The 17,417-nt window shown below is 39.0% G+C and overlaps 1 protein-coding gene across 7 annotated transcripts in view; it reads right to left on the bottom strand.

Annotated features, from left to right (window-relative positions):
- ARID1B (AT-rich interaction domain 1B) overlaps window positions 1-17,417 on the bottom strand; it is a 347,057-nt gene that overhangs the window by 300,109 nt on the left and 29,531 nt on the right. For all 7 annotated transcript variants that reach the window (XM_067293600.1, XM_067293595.1, XM_013958989.2 and 4 more), the window contains one exon: window positions 12,520-12,714. In XM_067293600.1, coding sequence (XP_067149701.1) covers window positions 12,520-12,714 — 195 coding nt within the window. The remainder of the gene's footprint in view (window positions 1-12,519; window positions 12,715-17,417) is intronic.

Genomic DNA, 17,417 nt, shown 5'->3' with positions numbered 1-17,417 from the left:
TGATGGAGCAGCTCATCCTGGAGGCCATCTCCAAGCATGTGGAGGAAAAGACGGTGATCAGGAGTAGAGAGCATGGCTTCACCAAGGGGAAATCATACTTAATCAATCCGATAGCCTTCTATGATGGAATGGCTGGCTGGGTAGATGAGGGGAGAGCAGTGGATGTTGTCTATCTTGACTTCAGCAAGGCTTCTGACACTGTCTCCCATAACATCCTCATAGACAAGCTCAGGAAGTGTGGGTTAGATGAGTGGACAGTGAGGTGGACTGAGAACTGGCTGAATGGCAGAGCTCAGAGGGTTGTGATCAGCAGCACAGAGTCTAGTTGGAGGCCTGTAGCTAGCGGTGTCCCCCAGGGGTCAGGACTGGGTCCAGTCTTGTTCAACTTCTTCATCAATGACCTGGATGAAGGGACAGAGGGCACCCTCAGCAAGTTTGCTGACGATACAAAACTGGGAGGAGTGGCTGATACACCAGAGGGCTGTGCTGCCATTCAGAGAGACCTGGCCAGGCTGGAGAGGTGGGCGGAGAGGAACCTCATGAAGTTCAGCAAAGGCAAGTGCAGGGTCCTGCACCTGGGGAGGAATAACCCCCTGCACCAGTACAGGTTGGGGGTTGACCTGCTGGAAAGCAGCTCTGCTGAGAAGGACCTGGGAGTGCTGGTGGACACCAAGTTAAGCATGAGGCAGCAATGTGCCCTTGTGGCCAAGAAGGCCAATGGGATCCTGGGGTGCATCAGGAAGAGTGTTGCCAGCAGGTCGAGGGAGGTGATCCTGCCCCTCTACTCAGCCCTGCTGAGGCCACATCTGGAGTACTGCGTCCAGTTCTGGGCTCCCCAGTACAAGAGGGATGTGGCACTACTGGAGCAAGTCCAGCGAAGGGCTACAAAGATGATTAGGGGACTGGAGCATCTCTCTTATGAGGAAAGGCTGAGAGAGCTGGGCCTGTTTAGCTTGGAGAAGAGAAGGCTGAGAGGAGATCTTATTAACGTGTACAAGTATCTGAAGGGAGGGTGTCGAGAGGATGGGACCAGACTCTTTTCAGTGGTGCCTAGTGACAGGACGCGAGGCAACGGGCACAAACTGAAACACAGACACTTCCATCTGAACATGAGGAAGTACTTTTTCACTGTGAGGGTGACAGAGCACTGGAACAGGTTGCCCAGAGAGGTTGCGGAGTCTCCTTCTCTGGAGATATTCAAAACACGCCTGGATGCAATCCTGTGCAATGTGCTCTAGGTGACCCTGCTTGAGCAGGGGGGTTGGACTAGATGATCTCCAGAGGTTCCTTCCGACCTCAACTATTCTGTGATACTCCACACCACGCGCATTACTGGATGAACAGTACTGCTGAAAACACAGGGAGAGCAAATACTGTATTCCAAAAACAAAGACAGTGTAGCAATAAAGATATGCAGATTTATGTTGGATTCACTGTAAAAAATCTCCAGGCTAATCACAGATTGTTATAGCATCCTCAGTATTTCCCACTGCTACTGTCTTCCTTTGGGGGGTGGGGAGCAGAGATTCAAAATGGAAGTTCAGTAATTATTTACAGCCCAGTATGTAAACGGCAAAATGAGTGGCAAAGTTCTTAGCACATCAGCTTCAATGTATGTAAGCAAGACATTCTTTCCCTGTGGTAGGCGGCCCCATGTCAAGTAACTATGTGCTAGAACTTGTCCTGTGCTACCTGTTCAAAAGGAACTGTGCAAGAAAATTTCAAGCTCTGACAGATACCACTTTGTGCAAAAACATCCACAGGAGTATTGCAAAAAAAAGACAGCACTGATGTTTCAGCAGCCCCTGTGTCAAGAAAGGTGCTCTCCTGCATTTTTATTGACATTCAGGAAGCAGATGATCATTTCTTATATAACCAGTGCTAGCACTGCTGATACTGCTTTCATAGCAGTCCCTTCTCCTTTCCAAACATTTCTCCAGACTCTATTATTTATGATTTTACATCCCCTTTTCAGAGATGGCATTGAAAATGCCAAGTATTCTGGTGAAATTTTGCATCTTTGAGAAAAGAAAGAGTACCGAATAAAAACACAAGCTACTGTTTGTAGCATTTTACTACTACAGGATTAGCAAATACCAAAATGTTTTGTCCTTTCTTCCAGCAAGTATTTATAAAAATTTTGAGGACTTTAAAATTTATTATGAAAAGGATCCAGAACATAGGCGTTTCTGCCTATGGCTGGGAGTGGAATACACCAGGTCAGGTCCACACAAAAAAACCAACAACAACCCCCCCACACACTTTTCATGTTTTCCTCACCAAGCGGAACACTGCATGTAATGTATGCTTTTCCACATTCTTATAAACAACCACCTTACAACCAAGTTTCATAATAATAACTGATTTTATCCTCTGGGCTAAAAACTATCATGATATTTTTACTAGTTTTACAGAAAAAGAAGTTTTCAGAGTTCCTGCAAACAAATGGAAAGCAACTCCAGTTTAAAAAAAAAATAGCAGTACCTTACATGCATACAGGGTCTTCATATTAAGTCAGCTTTTTATTTTGCTATCAGGATCTTAAGGTACTCCATGAAGAGGAGCATATTTTTTAGTTATTTATAAATGTGAATGACAAAGATGAGATGACCGAAAATATGAGAGAGGAAGAAGAAAGAAAAGCCTACACCCAAAGTAAAGCTGATCTTTCAATGGAAATTCTTCAGTTGTTTTTTTGTAGTTAACTGCCTCTTGTAACCCCTGAGTTATAGGCCTAAAGCAATGTTAGAAAACATTATTTTTCTTGTAATGTATAAAATCAAAAAAGAAAGGCCCAGTATCCATATAGTCTTGCTATCTACTGAATCTGCTCTTCACCACTTGCTGCAGGACTGCGAATCTACCCAGGTCATAAAAATCTTCCATTTGAGAAGGACACATGGGACTTCTCATAGCATCACCTAGGAGGACTGAAAACCCACTTGCCTGCTCTCCATGGTCAAGCAGGATTTTTTTCCTTGATGAATGCAAGGTCTAAAGTATCATTTTCTGCAAAACTTAAGATCCATTTTAAAAATAATACTTTCATCCCCAGGACAGCTTTCCAACTGTGAAAGGACCATAAATCTATTAAGTGTGCACTTCCCAAATCTGTAGGGGGATACCTTGGCCTCTGATTTTCTTCAGTTTTGCCAAGCAGCAAGAAAATGCAACCAAGGAAAAAACACAAACCAGTCAATTTCCACTGGTCCTTTACAGTACTCTCCAAAGTGGTGGCACAGTCAAAAGCCATACCCATTTTGGGGCTGCCAGCCGAGAAAGCTAGAAGCAAGAAGAGAAACAAGCAGTGGGATTATTCGAAAGGGACAGAAAGACCTCAGAACTGACATTCGGAGGAACTGCTTGCTCCCTTTGCTCATAGAAGCAATGTGTTTTGGCATTGATTCCTACATGTTTATTTTTCCTGAACACTATTTGCACAGAACAAAACAGTTCAGAGACAGAGATGACCCTGCGAAAAGAACAGGGCAGTTTTGCTAACCTGTCCTGTAAAACATGCATTTGCCAACCAGGTCTAAAAAACACATATATGTACATAGAACCAAATAAGTAATGTTACTTCTATAATTAAAATAACATCTTCCCCGGGTGACTACATAAACCTTATTTATTTTGATTGGAATCTTGTCTCAAAAGACAAGTTATATTAAGGTTTGCCAAGAAATAAGCAGAAATCTCTTCATCACTGTTCTGTGAAACATGCTAATAGAAAGTGTAATCTGTCCCTTTGATATAAATATCAAAACCAAATTCACTCACTTCCCCAAAGACATATTTGGATATAAGATTTGAATAAGCTTTCTAATATTGTCCAGTCACAGGACTGTTTATTACCTGTTCTGTGTCTCCTTCTTAACACACAAAGGCAAAAAACATTACTAAGTAACAATATTCAAGAGGAAAAAGGTGGAGCATACAAAGAAATAAAAACAGGCACTTGCCAATTTTTTTTTTCCTTCCCAAAAGGCATTATAAGATTCAAAGCTCTAATATTTACCAGCAAGAATGCAAGCATTTAACATATTGATTCTATTTTGGGCAAAGCAACGAATAAGAAGCACAAGTACCAGGGAAGTTCCCAAAAATGGGGTCACAAAAGGCAACAGAAGAATAAGACAGAAGAATTAAAGCCTACCAAAATTGAAGGACCCATAGCTTTAAGTTATTCCTTATGTTCTTAAACCTTTCTTTCATCCTTCTTGAAAACCAATAAAACACTAAAACATTGAAGTATTTACATCAGGATCTTCATATGCCCCCCCTTCCAGTTAGGACAGCTATAAGGAGCAATGCAATATATAAACATTTGTGGGTTTTAGAAAAAGTGACCTGTAGGGAATGTCAAAAAGTCTTAAACATATTTAAGACTTTTTAAAAAGATTTTATAACCTACCTACCCACAGACAAATCTTAAAGTTTTAGGTGCTGAAACATACAATAACAACATCAAGAGAGGTTGCTGAGGAGGCTTTGATTATACCGCATGGGACCTGCATCATTTCAGGTTGATTGCATAAGAGAGGCGTGGGAAATGTTTTCAATTTTTTTGCGGTACTTAACATGCTACTGTAAAACTAATTTTTATCAAGTTTAGCCGAAGTTCAATCTAAGATAAATCTTAGTTTAAAAAAAAATGCTGGTGTTAGCAAGGGGAGTCTAATCTTGAGTTACTCAAGTATTAGATAACTTCTGAAAGATCTGTCCATTCCCAGAAGAAAGCTACCTGTCTCTGCTCCACAGTTACCAAAGCGGAAGATTCTGACTTGTTTCATTCTGAAGTTTTGTTCAGTAGACTTAAAGGGCTGATCCTGCCTACACTACTATCAACCAAAGGTACTTCACACAACCCCAATAACATGGCCCCTGAGTGAAATCCTAGCTCCACTAAAGTCATGACAAAACTCCTACTGACTTCAGAGGAGGCAGGTTTCACCTTCTTATCTTTAGTCCTATTTTCAGCTGTGGGAAACACACTCCCTATTTCAAAAAAAGCAAATTCTACCAACTCCCCTGCATCCTCTGGGCAAGTTCAAATTTACGGACAATTGATAGTATCTTCTGAGAAACTTATATCAAGGCTTACATAAAAACGCCAGGTTGGCCCCTGGGGACAATACAAAAGTATGGTTACAAAAATCTTAACGTGTGCATGATGGGTCTGGATGATATTTCCGTACTTTGGAGTGCAAATTATTCCTTGATGAATATTATCAACAGAAAGCTACCATAGATATAGTATTAGGAGTAAGAGTTAATTATTCCTTACCTAAACTTTAAAACCCTCCTGGCACAGTCATTATATGGCAGCTGTTGGAATACAGTAATGCAGCAGACTTTTCTGAACGCAAGATGCTTATTTTACTTCAAATGTAAATAAACTTATGTCTCATGCTACCATGTAAAATGAGCTGTTCATAACAAAATGATTTTATACCTTCCTAGTGAAGCAGCAAATGACCCTCTGTTCTCCCAAATCTGTTTCCTACCTAACTCCAATTTTGACTGACAGCTCATACTTCTAGTAAACAAGTTCTCAACAACAAAATAACTGCTGCTTCCTTAACAGCAATCCTTTCCAAAACCCCAAAACACAGGGTTTGCAAGTTCTCCTCCCTCATGCCCCCACTATCAAGCAGAACAACAAATGTGATCACAGCCATTAGATATTCAAACCGAAGCATAATCATTTTGCAGTAGCGAAAATAAATCTTATTTGGCATAATACGTTGATGATTCTTAGGCGCTTTCTATATAAGTGTCAGCTGCCATTTACTCAATAATGAATGTAAAAATTAGCATTTACTGAACATCACTACATAGTAAGCGAGCGGATAAAACTGCTGACCCTGTCTCATTTCCAAGCATTCTATCACCAGCCAAAGGATTGATCCTTTTTTCTTTTCAACCTGCACTTTTTTCTGCACAGTTTCAAAGAAATGATAGAAACTACCGAAACGTTTCTATTTACCATAATAATGCAATTCTGCTACTTTAGGTATTTTCTTCAGTAAACAGTGTCAGATGACCAGCATTAAGATGAAAAACTAAGCTACCATAAAGACCACAAACTTACGTCAAATTTGATTCTGTGATTATCTGTAATCTATGCTCACCTCCCTCTATAGAGTGAATTACACTCAATAGAATGGATAGTTCTAAAGCAGACAATACAACATAAAGCCTTATTCTGCCACGAACTAAAGTAGCAGCCTTTTTTTCAATTTAGTCAATGAGGCTTAGCACCCAAAAGAAAGAAACACACGAAACATTTTCCTACAGTCTGCACAAGCACAGTATTTAGCATTTTCCTAAATCTGAAAACTAAAAATCCCATTTCTTTACATGACAATGAGCAACAACTCTTCTCTGCAATTATGCACACTTGACCATCAAAAGATCCATTCTTAAAGATGACCTTACAAGGAAGAAAAATGGCTGTGATTTCTCATCCCTTTTTCTGATTCATGAAAGGAAGGATTCAAACTTTACATTCTCCAGTAAGTATTTTTTCTACTTATTTCTTTTTTTTTTTTCCTGGAAGTTCATGGCAGTTTGACAGACTGCACATACATCATTCAAATAAAATTTTATTGAGGAATTATTTTTATTCAAAGTGTTTACATCTTTCTAAAAAGTATTTACATCTTTCTAATAGAAGAGGAAGCTGGGACACAATTCATCTTTCTTAGAGAGTTTCAACGACTCTGCTTTCCAGGAATTACTAAGAAGGCCCATAATCCATGAGTGAGAGTGCCAACTTGACTTCTAGCAACAAAACAAAACAAAAAGCAAACATATAAACCATGGCAAATCAAGCAAAAACCTGAAAAAATACTTCTGAAACACACAATGATCGAAGATTCACACCCCCTGTGTGTGTGAGGGTGAAATACATCTACTAATCTTTAAGAAAAGGCAACACATCTCAGTGTTTTGTTCTGTGCTGGTTGTTTCTGAGATTCAATCATACTGATTCATTCTCTGCTTTTGCAAAATAAATAAGCAGGATTTTCATTTTACGAAATGTGCCTATGTGCTCCCTCAACCCATACCAACAACATCTGTACTAAAAGCAGCTTATGAACACAAAAAAGTGCAATATATTCAAAATTCTCTAGCTAGTGAAGGCAATTATACACACAGAAGACAACAAATACATCTATCACTTGACTAGTATTCACTGTACATGTGCATTAGATTCAAGTTGCTAGTTGACTAGTAGCAAACCATTACAGAAAACCTCACTTTCTTGGCATACTTCAATCTTCTGGAATTAAAATGATTTCAGAAAGTAACACACACACAACCAGCCACCACTAGTAAACACATTTGTGCTTGTGAGCCTTCAAATTCTACCTGCCAAGCCAGCAGCCAATTGATTTACTTGGCGTAAATTCGACATTTCCAATCTGGGACATTACCCAATATGAGCACTGTAAACCCTTTCCTAAATGAAGTAATCACATTGGTGCTGCTATAGTTCTGGTTGACTTGCAGTTTCCATTACAATAAATCCTTGCTGCACATTCCCAAAGGTTTTATAACTTCCCTGCACCTTAAAAGAAAGAAGAAAAAAAAAAAGTTACTCCAAGTTGAAACCTGTCACATAAGACCTCAAAGAAAAAAGAAAATTGCCTTGCTTAATCCTCAAAAAAGTCTGCACTGAAAACAAAACATGTCTCTCTGAATGTCTACAGTTTCACTCTTTAAACTATGAGGAAGCTGACAAGGTTCATTCTTGTACTCTGCAAATCAAGAATATTAAAATTGGAAAATGGACATGTGATTAGTACACTTTCATTTTATAGTATTTATATATTAAAAAAGGGAGAAAGAAGAGACAGATGCTCAAGCCTCATAACTGACTTAGTGCAAGCAGGCTTACGGCACTAAGTCAATTGCATGACTAGTAGTGAAGTGAGAAGTACTGAAATATTAACTTTTAAACAGTTATTAGGAATGGCTATTGTACATATCCATGCGACTATCTTTTGTAAAGAATTTATTACGCATTATAGGAACATGACTGTATTCACACAATAAGATATTGTTCCAGTACATTAAGTACACAAGAATTTTTAATGCATCCTAGTATTAAAAAAAAAAAAAAAAAGCCAATGATCATCTGATTAAACAGGCATGTCATACCATTCAATTCTTCCAAACACATCTACAAAACCAAGCCTTCAGATTTTGCTGAAGACTTCTGAAACCTGTATGTGCTTATTTCAAGGAGCTAATTTTTAAGCTTAACAAAATTCAGCACAAAATAAAATATTACATGCTATTAACATGAAAAAGCAACACAGTCAGACAACTTCAGAAAAACCTTCTTTCAATAGATATTCTTATTTATTTTTAGTATTAGCAATTATAACACTTTCCTACAGCGTGTAGCGCTAAACACAGAAGCACTTTGCAAGGACATCAGAACCAAACAGAGAAACTGCTTAAAGTTTCTCAGTGGCAAGGATAAGGTTCAAAGGGAAGACAGGAAGAGTGGAAGAAGAGAAGAAAGAGTTAAATGAAAAGTAAATTATTATTATGATTAGATCTTATTATTGACACTATGGTGAAAAAATCTCCTATAAATGTATTGCATAACTATGCCTGATGTTGGCTGATGCTCAGCATCCCTGCATATTAGGCTTCTTAGTTTTGACATTTCTTTGTAATTTCAAGAAATATCCAAGAGATTAGAAAATGAAAGTTAAACCTGAAATTATGTTTTTATGTCCTCTGTTTTTACATACATGCTGTAATCTCCCTCTGAAGTTCCAACTAAGGAGTGCTAATAATCCTATAATTACATTGGTTTTGCAAAAACAGGAGAGAGTGCATGAGATAGCAGCATAAAGATTCATATGCAAGACAAGTATTTTAAAACCTTGAGATGCAGACACTAGACTTGTTGCACCTTGTGTTCCAGTTGCACCAAAAACCAACAACCTAGACACAGCTGAACTTGCCTCCAGTTTTCCCTTGCCTCCTCCCCCCTTCCTCCCACTGAAAGGGGAGGGAAAAAAAGAAGAAAAACTGAAAAGCTTCCTAACAACATATAAAAAACCTCTTTGTAAGTAATTCACTGAGTATACATACTAAAGCCTTCTGCCAAAAGAGGCACAAACTGTCAAGCCTGCAATCCTATAAATAAAGTATATGACTCTTCTGGCAATATCTTCCTTTCTTATACTTGCCCTTTTACACAGGTACACTTACCAAATCATTTGATTTTTCATCTTCTAAGTCATTTAGATAATTTGACCAAAATCAGTCCAAATACTTCAAATATTTGCTTGACTCATGTTGAGTTAACTGGACATGCCCTTAAAATCTGACAAAATGCTGCAGCCATTTTTCTTCAACAATTGCTTAGTTTTTTGATGCAACAAGCCATAATGCATCTCTGCATGAGAATTCTGAATCTTCACTGTCAAATGTTAGAAAAGAGAGAGAAAACTCAGGTTATCATTAGTTTCACCATAGTTTTACCTCTCTTCCTTACATGTTCATCTATGTACCTCAAACCTTTTAGCTTTGGTTACACTAGTGAGTGACGCAAAAAGATTATCTACCTTTCAAATTTTGTCCCTTACAGCGGGTCTAGTGTTTTGTTCTGGGGCTTGACATTTGTTAACTCATAGGAGATTTCTTGTTCAACAGCTTGGAAGATTTGGTCTCTCCATAGCATCCTTTGCATCCATTTCACAGAACATATCCCGCACTTTCTTCAACATACAAATATCCTGCAATTGCCATGCAGAATTATAAGAAAATGTAGGGGTTTATTTCCACCTTTCTATTTGATATCAAGCATGCCCAGGACAAATGGTTGTTGTGAGAGAATGTCTGCAGCACTACATAGATATAATTCCTTTTTAACAGGTTAGCAGCCAATGTTTGACACCACAGAGCAGATACGTAGGATGACTGCACCTGGTAACATTTACACCTTTTTCATTCAGTTTAATCTTCTACTGCTTACACCTCCCTTACGCCTCCCTTCTTCAGAGGTCTCTCCTATACCTCTGGACTGCAGGCTGGAATACGTGGCTTCCAATAGGAATACATTATTCTCTGTTTAGATATAGGTAGCTGTTCTATGTCATATTACAGCAATTATCTTCATTTCTATCACTTCCATTAATTTACTTGGTTCTGCAGGGTGTTATTTTTCATCTTTATTTCTTCATTTGCGGGATCCAGCAGCATAACCTGCAAGTCAAAATCTGTCAAGTCCCGTAGTTCTAACCTCAAGCCATGACAGTCACTGACAAAGAGCCAGACTCACATTTCAAGGTCTTCCTCAAAATTCTAAAATCCTTACAGCCTAACAAAAAGCCTGCTCATTTCATCCAAGGAAACAGAACTGACACCCTCAGCTATCTCTGGGCAACAGCAGACTATAACTTAAAATAAGAACAACCTCCCTTATAAACGTTTCCCTCCCTTCCTACAATGTGACACTTCCACCCTCATAATCCATTTACCCAATGCTCTCTCTGCGCAATACTTAAATCTGAACAACGTACGTATTTAAGGCTCGGTATTTCTTAACTGATCAAGTTTTCGGAAGTGCCTCATGCTTTTGATTAATTCATTTTGACACTGTAAAGGACTCTAATTTTCAGAAAGTGCTGAGATTCATCTTCTGAAACTTTCAGCAATACTATTTATTTTATGTATTATATATCTAGAAGTAGGTGCACGCTATGCAGCCAATTTTAACAAGCATAGCTAGGCTCTTATTTAATATTCATGTCACAGGAGTAAAAATCCAGCCAGGAATCAAACTGTGGCATCTTGTGCCAAAGACAACTTACCACTCAGCTGGTAAGTTGGCAATTCAATTTACAAACCTGCATTCCTGCATTTTAATCCTTTGTAGAAGGTGGTAATATATGAGCAATATGAAAAGAACTGGATTCAGATCATTAGAGGTTCACAAACCAAACACGCGACGCATTGGAGGCCGTCCAAAACAAAATCATGCCTAGGTGGTGATGTCCGTTCAATAAAAATTCAATGTCATAATTATCCTCTCACTTTTTCCCCAAAGAGCATTAGTGCTCAGAACTGTACTGCTGCTCAGCCAATTATATTAATGCTGTTAGAAGACAGATAGGGCCAGCAGCCAATCACTGTGCCAGGTCACTGCCTGCTGACGGATAATTTACAATTATCAAGCAATTAGCAAATGAAGTGAAAATTCAACACTCATCTCCACATAACACAGAATAACTCATTTAAAATTTAAAAATATGTTCTAATAACTTTATTTTGGCCACAGCTATGCAGAAAAAAAAAAAAGCCTTTTTTCTGTTTCACCCTCTTTCACTTTTGACAAAACCCTTTGCTGTCTTAAGCTAGCAACAGAATATATTGTTTGCCATTTCTAAACTAAAGGACCTCTTCCTAACAAGTAAATATCTATTCAACAAAGAATAAAAATGAAAACAGATGACAAATGGTACTACTCACCCAACTAGTATATTTGAAACTATTGGTAATTAGTCACTTGATGAACATCCTGTGCCAGTGCGTGGGTACTAGAATTAGCTAGAAATACCCCGTCTGTCTGGTGGGTCGTTATTTTGGGGGTTTTTTTGGTCTATATTTAACAATAAATGAAGTAAAAATAGACTGATCTGCAACCTGTTAGATGCATGAAACAAAAATGCTGTTTTCCATTAATTAGCAAGTTAGTAATTTGTTGCGCTTGTAACGAAGTAGAGAATTCCCTCTTAATCCTAACAAGAACAATCTAGCAAAAATTTGCCAACATAACTCCTGTATAACCTTGCTTTATCTTCCCCGCTACAAAACCACTACGTCTTCCTTAGTATACACTAAGAGCACTGGTAATTAACCCTCTTTAAATGGTAGAAAAACAGCAGAAAAGGTCGCCATCAACAGTGGAATCTAAACAGATCATAGGAGAGTCTTATATGCCCTCTGATACCAAAAAAAGTCAACTATTTAAAGAGTTGGTAAGGAGGGGAGAAAAAAAAATAGAAAAACTACAGAAAGCTCTTACTAAAAGGAAGAAAAAATATCAGCTAATGTAAATATGTAACCAATTTGTACGCAATTGACAACACTAGTCTTGCCATACTGATGCAAGCTTGAGGTTTTCATCTAAACCTATTTGAAGGAGCAAGAGAGAGAGAGAAGTGGAATAATTAAAAAAAAAACCAGAGAAATATACAAGGCTACAGGACGTCAACTGGGAAAGAAAGCTGATGATGTTCAACACATTCCTCACTCCAAAAAGATACCAGCAACAAAATAAACTCTTTTCTGATGGTGTGAAGCTTCAGAAAACATTTAGCTGTCAACATAATATATTTAGTTTTAAAACAGTCCTTCACCCTCATTCTGAAAGAGAAATACTTATGCCCGAATTTTTTTCTTGTGCCCTCTGCATTACCACAATGTCAGAAGGGAAGAGAAGAAGAGGAGGGAAACCAAAGCAACACAGAAAAATCCTCCACAAACCTGTTGCTGTGGATACTGCATTCCTCCCATGGCTGCCGGGGCCCGGCCCTGCATTCCCACCGGATAGCGCTGGGGGCCGGGAGGGCCGTACGACTGCCCGGGATATGGGCTGCTCTGCTGTGTCTGAGAATGAGGGTTATTGCCCATTCCATACAACTGAGGTCTCTTCATGACCATTGGATCCATTGGACTGCCCTGTTAGTGAACATAAGCAAAGAACGATTTTAAGAATACTGGAAGGAAGAGGTCAGATTAGTCATGCTTATTGTGGGTAGATTACACATGCATTTCTTCCATACATTCTACCTTTCTTTTGAACATATCAGATGTTGACTTGACATACAAACAGGCAGAGTATCATACTCTGGTACTCATATTAATTAGAAGAGCTTTTGAAAGGTGAGTTTGGGACTTCCATTACAGGGGTGGGGAAGAGAGAGGCAAACCTGCACACAAATTTAGAGGTTGTCTTTTACCTACAAAAAAGCAGGTATGATAATTTCCCTATAAATTTCAACTTCAGAAACAATTAAGTATACTGTTGTAAACTAATTAGCAACATTGACTTCAATGTATAAACATAATCATGCCTATCAAGAGAGACACAAGTAATGGGTAAACTTTTCAACCTTGAGAAAATGTCCAGCTTTTACTTTGAAAAAAGGAAAAGAGGAAAGAAAAAGTTTCCAAGAAGTGCAGTGCATACAGAATGCTGTATTTCAGAGCTTTCATATCACTATCATGTGTGCTAATAAGTTTCCAGATCATAAAACAAGTCGTAAGCCACATTTCACATGAAAGTTTATTTGCCTCCTTAACAGACCTCAGAAAATCCAACTGAAATCACTGATGGAGGGGGATGGGAGGCAAGAGATGGAAGCTTTATTTTTAGATTTTTTGGCAGGACTTACCAAGCACCGTAAGAGTTTCAGAACTGATGTGAACCATTGTGTGGCATTACTCTCATCTTTTATTACTGAGGACTAACTGAACCAGAAAAAAAATACCGTACTTTTTCAAGTCTAGCACTGTAATGTTAATATGACATCTATTTTTTAATTCCAGAGCGCCAGTTATATTCACACACACAAACACACACACACAAAGCCTTTAAAAAATGTGCAATCTTATCCTAATGAAAGGGATCCCCCCCTGCCTCTCTTCCCAAGGAAAAAGATCTATTAATTCATCCAACCAGTCTACCCCTAAGAAGCAGGGCAGCTCCCTACAGCACATTTTTATGTTTTCCTAAAATGTACTGTTCACTAGTTTCATTTTAAAGTATCCTACATAACATGGCTTCCACAGCTCCTTTTTGGCTAAGTTACTATCTGACAAGTTAAATTACTTCCTCCCTGCCATCCCTATTGCTTCCCACTATTGCTGTTTGCACCACTAAAACAGTGTTTTTCTCAAACACGCACTAGGTATGTCCCCTCCAAATTAGTCACCGCTTAACCAAGCTATTATATTTTGTTCTTACTATTCTTTCATTGCAAATAAATTACTCAGACATTCTTACTGTTTTCACTGGCTTTGCTTTCTCCACCTTTAGCAATACCTATTTGCTTGGAAGGTGACCCAAACTGATTATATTTCAAATGTGGTAATACTACAGCTGCGTAGGTGGAAATTATAACCTCCTTCATGACATAACACGTCCATTCACTTCAGAAGAGCACTGCCCTTTTTCGCTACCATACTGATTTGCATGCTCGCTTCTAATTTTGACTCAATATTAGTCAGCATTTTTTCCTTTTATTATTTGGCTTTTTTGTGGCCAGATTAGAAGTTTCTATTTTTCACCACTAACTGTCTCTGGTTAATTTACTATTTATATCTTATACTTAAAAACAAAACAAACAAACAAACAAATCAATGGTCGTCCAAACACTTTAGGCCACCAGACCCTTGACAACACTATTGTTTACATGGGACATTTTGCACTCTCACCAAACTTTTAACTGAAAACACCACAGACGCACAGATTCAGCAGATCAACCAAAGAGTCCTTCCTACAGGTTCCCAAGGGACAATTTAAGTATCGCCGCTACAGGCCAAGACACTTTAACTATATTCAGTGTTTTAATGTTCATTCAATCTATCATCTGTTGCATTCCTCTTCCAAAATATAAATTCCTGTTTAAGGCAAGTCTTGAGTTTCCTTTAGGAGATTCCTATGAAGCCTAACAGCACTGTTTACTGCTACCATCTTTTGTTTCAGAATATTATTTCTAGGTCTCAATTCCTGTGACAATGTTTACTCAAATTCAATTTTAACCAATTTGAGTGAAACATTTTCTGTTCCACATCCAATACTTAACTAGAATACAGATAGTTACAGTTAAAACAGTCTGACACTTTCCATTATGAAGACTCTATTTTCAGGTGCATATAAACTTTGCCAGACTTCAAGCATTTAGGCTGAAATTTTCCAGGCCATATGTATGCCTGAGGCTGAAATTCTCTGGAAAATTCAGCAAAAACAGTTCAGCTATATCTTAGAATGAGGTCACAGAAAAATACATCATTTATGTTCTTACATAAAATACTTAAAAATACCTCTTGAATACCATACTTTGGGGCAGAGAATTAAAATCTGCTAGGGTGACACTGGATTTTAGAGAAAAGCAAGAAGCATATCCCTGCAAAGAACACCTAAATTTCACCAGCTTATTAGGAGTGTAAAAGGAGGAAATCAGAGAGCATAAGTGTCATGGAGCACAGGGAGGCTGGATCAGAGGAGTTACATGGGTGTAAGGAGGTAGCCTGAAATTTGCTGGACAAAGAAAGGACAGTGGGTTAAGAAAAGCAGTGAAGACAGAACTGAGGCAGGAAGAGTTGAAGGGAAGAGGAAAAAATGAGGCCAGGAGGTTCAATGGATATGGGCTGAAGAGTTTGCACCCACTGGACTAGCAGTTTCCAACTGGTGGAGGTTTTTCATTCGTTCATTTGTCTGAAGAGTGAGTTTCACTGCCATTTCACCATTCCTTCCTTTCTCCTCCCTGGCCTGCCATCCCTTCACCTCTCTTTTCCCCTCCTCTCCAGGACAGTTGCTCTTCTTCCCCTCAGAGAACATGAGGGCTCAAAAGGGTGGAGGGATGAAGAGCCTGAGATAATACAGGAACTCCACAGTCACCAGGGGCTGTAGGTGACTGGCATAATGCTGACACTGAAGGGGGCTGTGGTCACTGGGCTATGGGGATGAGGAACCTGGAGGTACTCCAAACTTCCTGGGGGTACTGCAAGTGAGGCATCAAGATCAAGGACTGGAAATCTCAACATGAGAGGGCTAGACTGAGAGAGCAGTCAATATGACCAGGTAAACTACTGGGACAACCCAGAGAGACCCAACCTAGCTGTCAGTACAGCTTGTTCCCTCTTCCCTCCAAGGTCTCTGGGGAAGAACAAGAAGCAGTACAGTAGAGACTTCTGACCATCTTTAGGATTGGAGGAGTAAGACTGTGGCACTAAGTAACAAGATCCACTGCCACAGCAGGCAGAAGACGGAAGGTCCAGCTTCACCCTACTGCTTTCTTCTCCAGAGAAGCAGGAGGAAGTGGGTGGGAATGAGAGCACCACTAAGCCTAGCTCAGCATTGCACCCACCTGAAACATGCCCAGGCCTAGCCAGGAGGTCTGCCCCACTCTTTGGGAACACTGCACTGTTAATATCACATCAAAAATGTAATCTGAAAAGAAACCTAAATACATGAAAAGTCTCAACAATCTTCTACTGCCAGAGAATCCAGTGAGAAAGCACACCTCATCTCCATGCACTGGCTGGTCCCTACACAGGGTGCCAACCTACCATTGATATTACTTACTCCTATTACTGTTTAGATTAAACCATAATTGTCTGCACAGTGCAGCTAAAGGTCACCTCCAAGTGACTCAGAGGCCATCAACATATTTCTGCAAGACATAACAAAACCTAGAAAGTAATAATGCTGTCTCCCCCTTCCCCAACTTAAAAGAATATTACCATTGCAGAGTTATGTACTCAGAAGTTAAGAACTGCTAGAATTAAGTTTGCTCATGCAACATGAAACTTGGCTCCCTCACAGATATAACCTTGTCAGTCTTTAAATACATGATCACACTTTTTCTCTCCCAGGCACTGGATAGGCCTACTCTAGGGATGAGCCGACAGCAGTGTAGTGAAGGAGGCTGGTTTGTGCCATAGGACCAAACGCTTCAGTTGCTGCAGAAGTTAGAAGATGGGCGGTGAATGAAGTAGAAGATGGCAGAAAGAGGAAAGATGACCTTTTGACTAACGTAGCTGTATGCTGCTCATGCTGAACTGGATTTTACCCCTGCATCTGCCACAGTTTATGTAATGCTGAATAAATCATTAAACCCCCCAAATTTACCAGTTTTATCTATCGCTTGTTTCCTGACTTGAAATCATGGGATATAATTTTCAGAAATTTTGCATATTGACAACTGCAACTACTTTTGAACTTAATGAAGGACGTGCTTTGAAAGTAAGTGTTTTCAAAAGCTGCATGTTCCAGAAAATTTAACCAACAGCCATCATAGACATGCCATTCAAAATTCCTATAATAATGCCTCAGTTTCCCAACTGCAAAAATGGAAAGAAAAAAAAAAATAGACCATCTCATCACCAGAAAGGTGATTTTAGAGTTTAATATGACTGCGATCAATACCACAGAAAACTCACAAGAAATGAATTTTGTCTTCAGAACAGCATTTGAACAGCGTACAGGAAAAAAGACCTGGAGCCATACAACAACAACAACAACAACCAGCTGCTCACTGAGTACTGTGTTTTCTTTACAGTGGAGGTACAAAATTAATTACAACTTTTTCTAACTTTAATGTATGCACAATTTTCAGCTTTAGCATTCTTCTAAACTTAGTTTTATTTTTATAGCA

The sequence above is a fragment of the Apteryx mantelli genome, chromosome 3 (genome assembly GCF_036417845.1).
Source record: "Apteryx mantelli isolate bAptMan1 chromosome 3, bAptMan1.hap1, whole genome shotgun sequence".
Classification (NCBI taxonomy): Eukaryota; Metazoa; Chordata; class Aves; order Apterygiformes; family Apterygidae; genus Apteryx; species Apteryx mantelli.
Note: the sequence above shows the minus strand (reverse complement) of the source record. Positions and strands in the feature narration are given on the sequence as shown.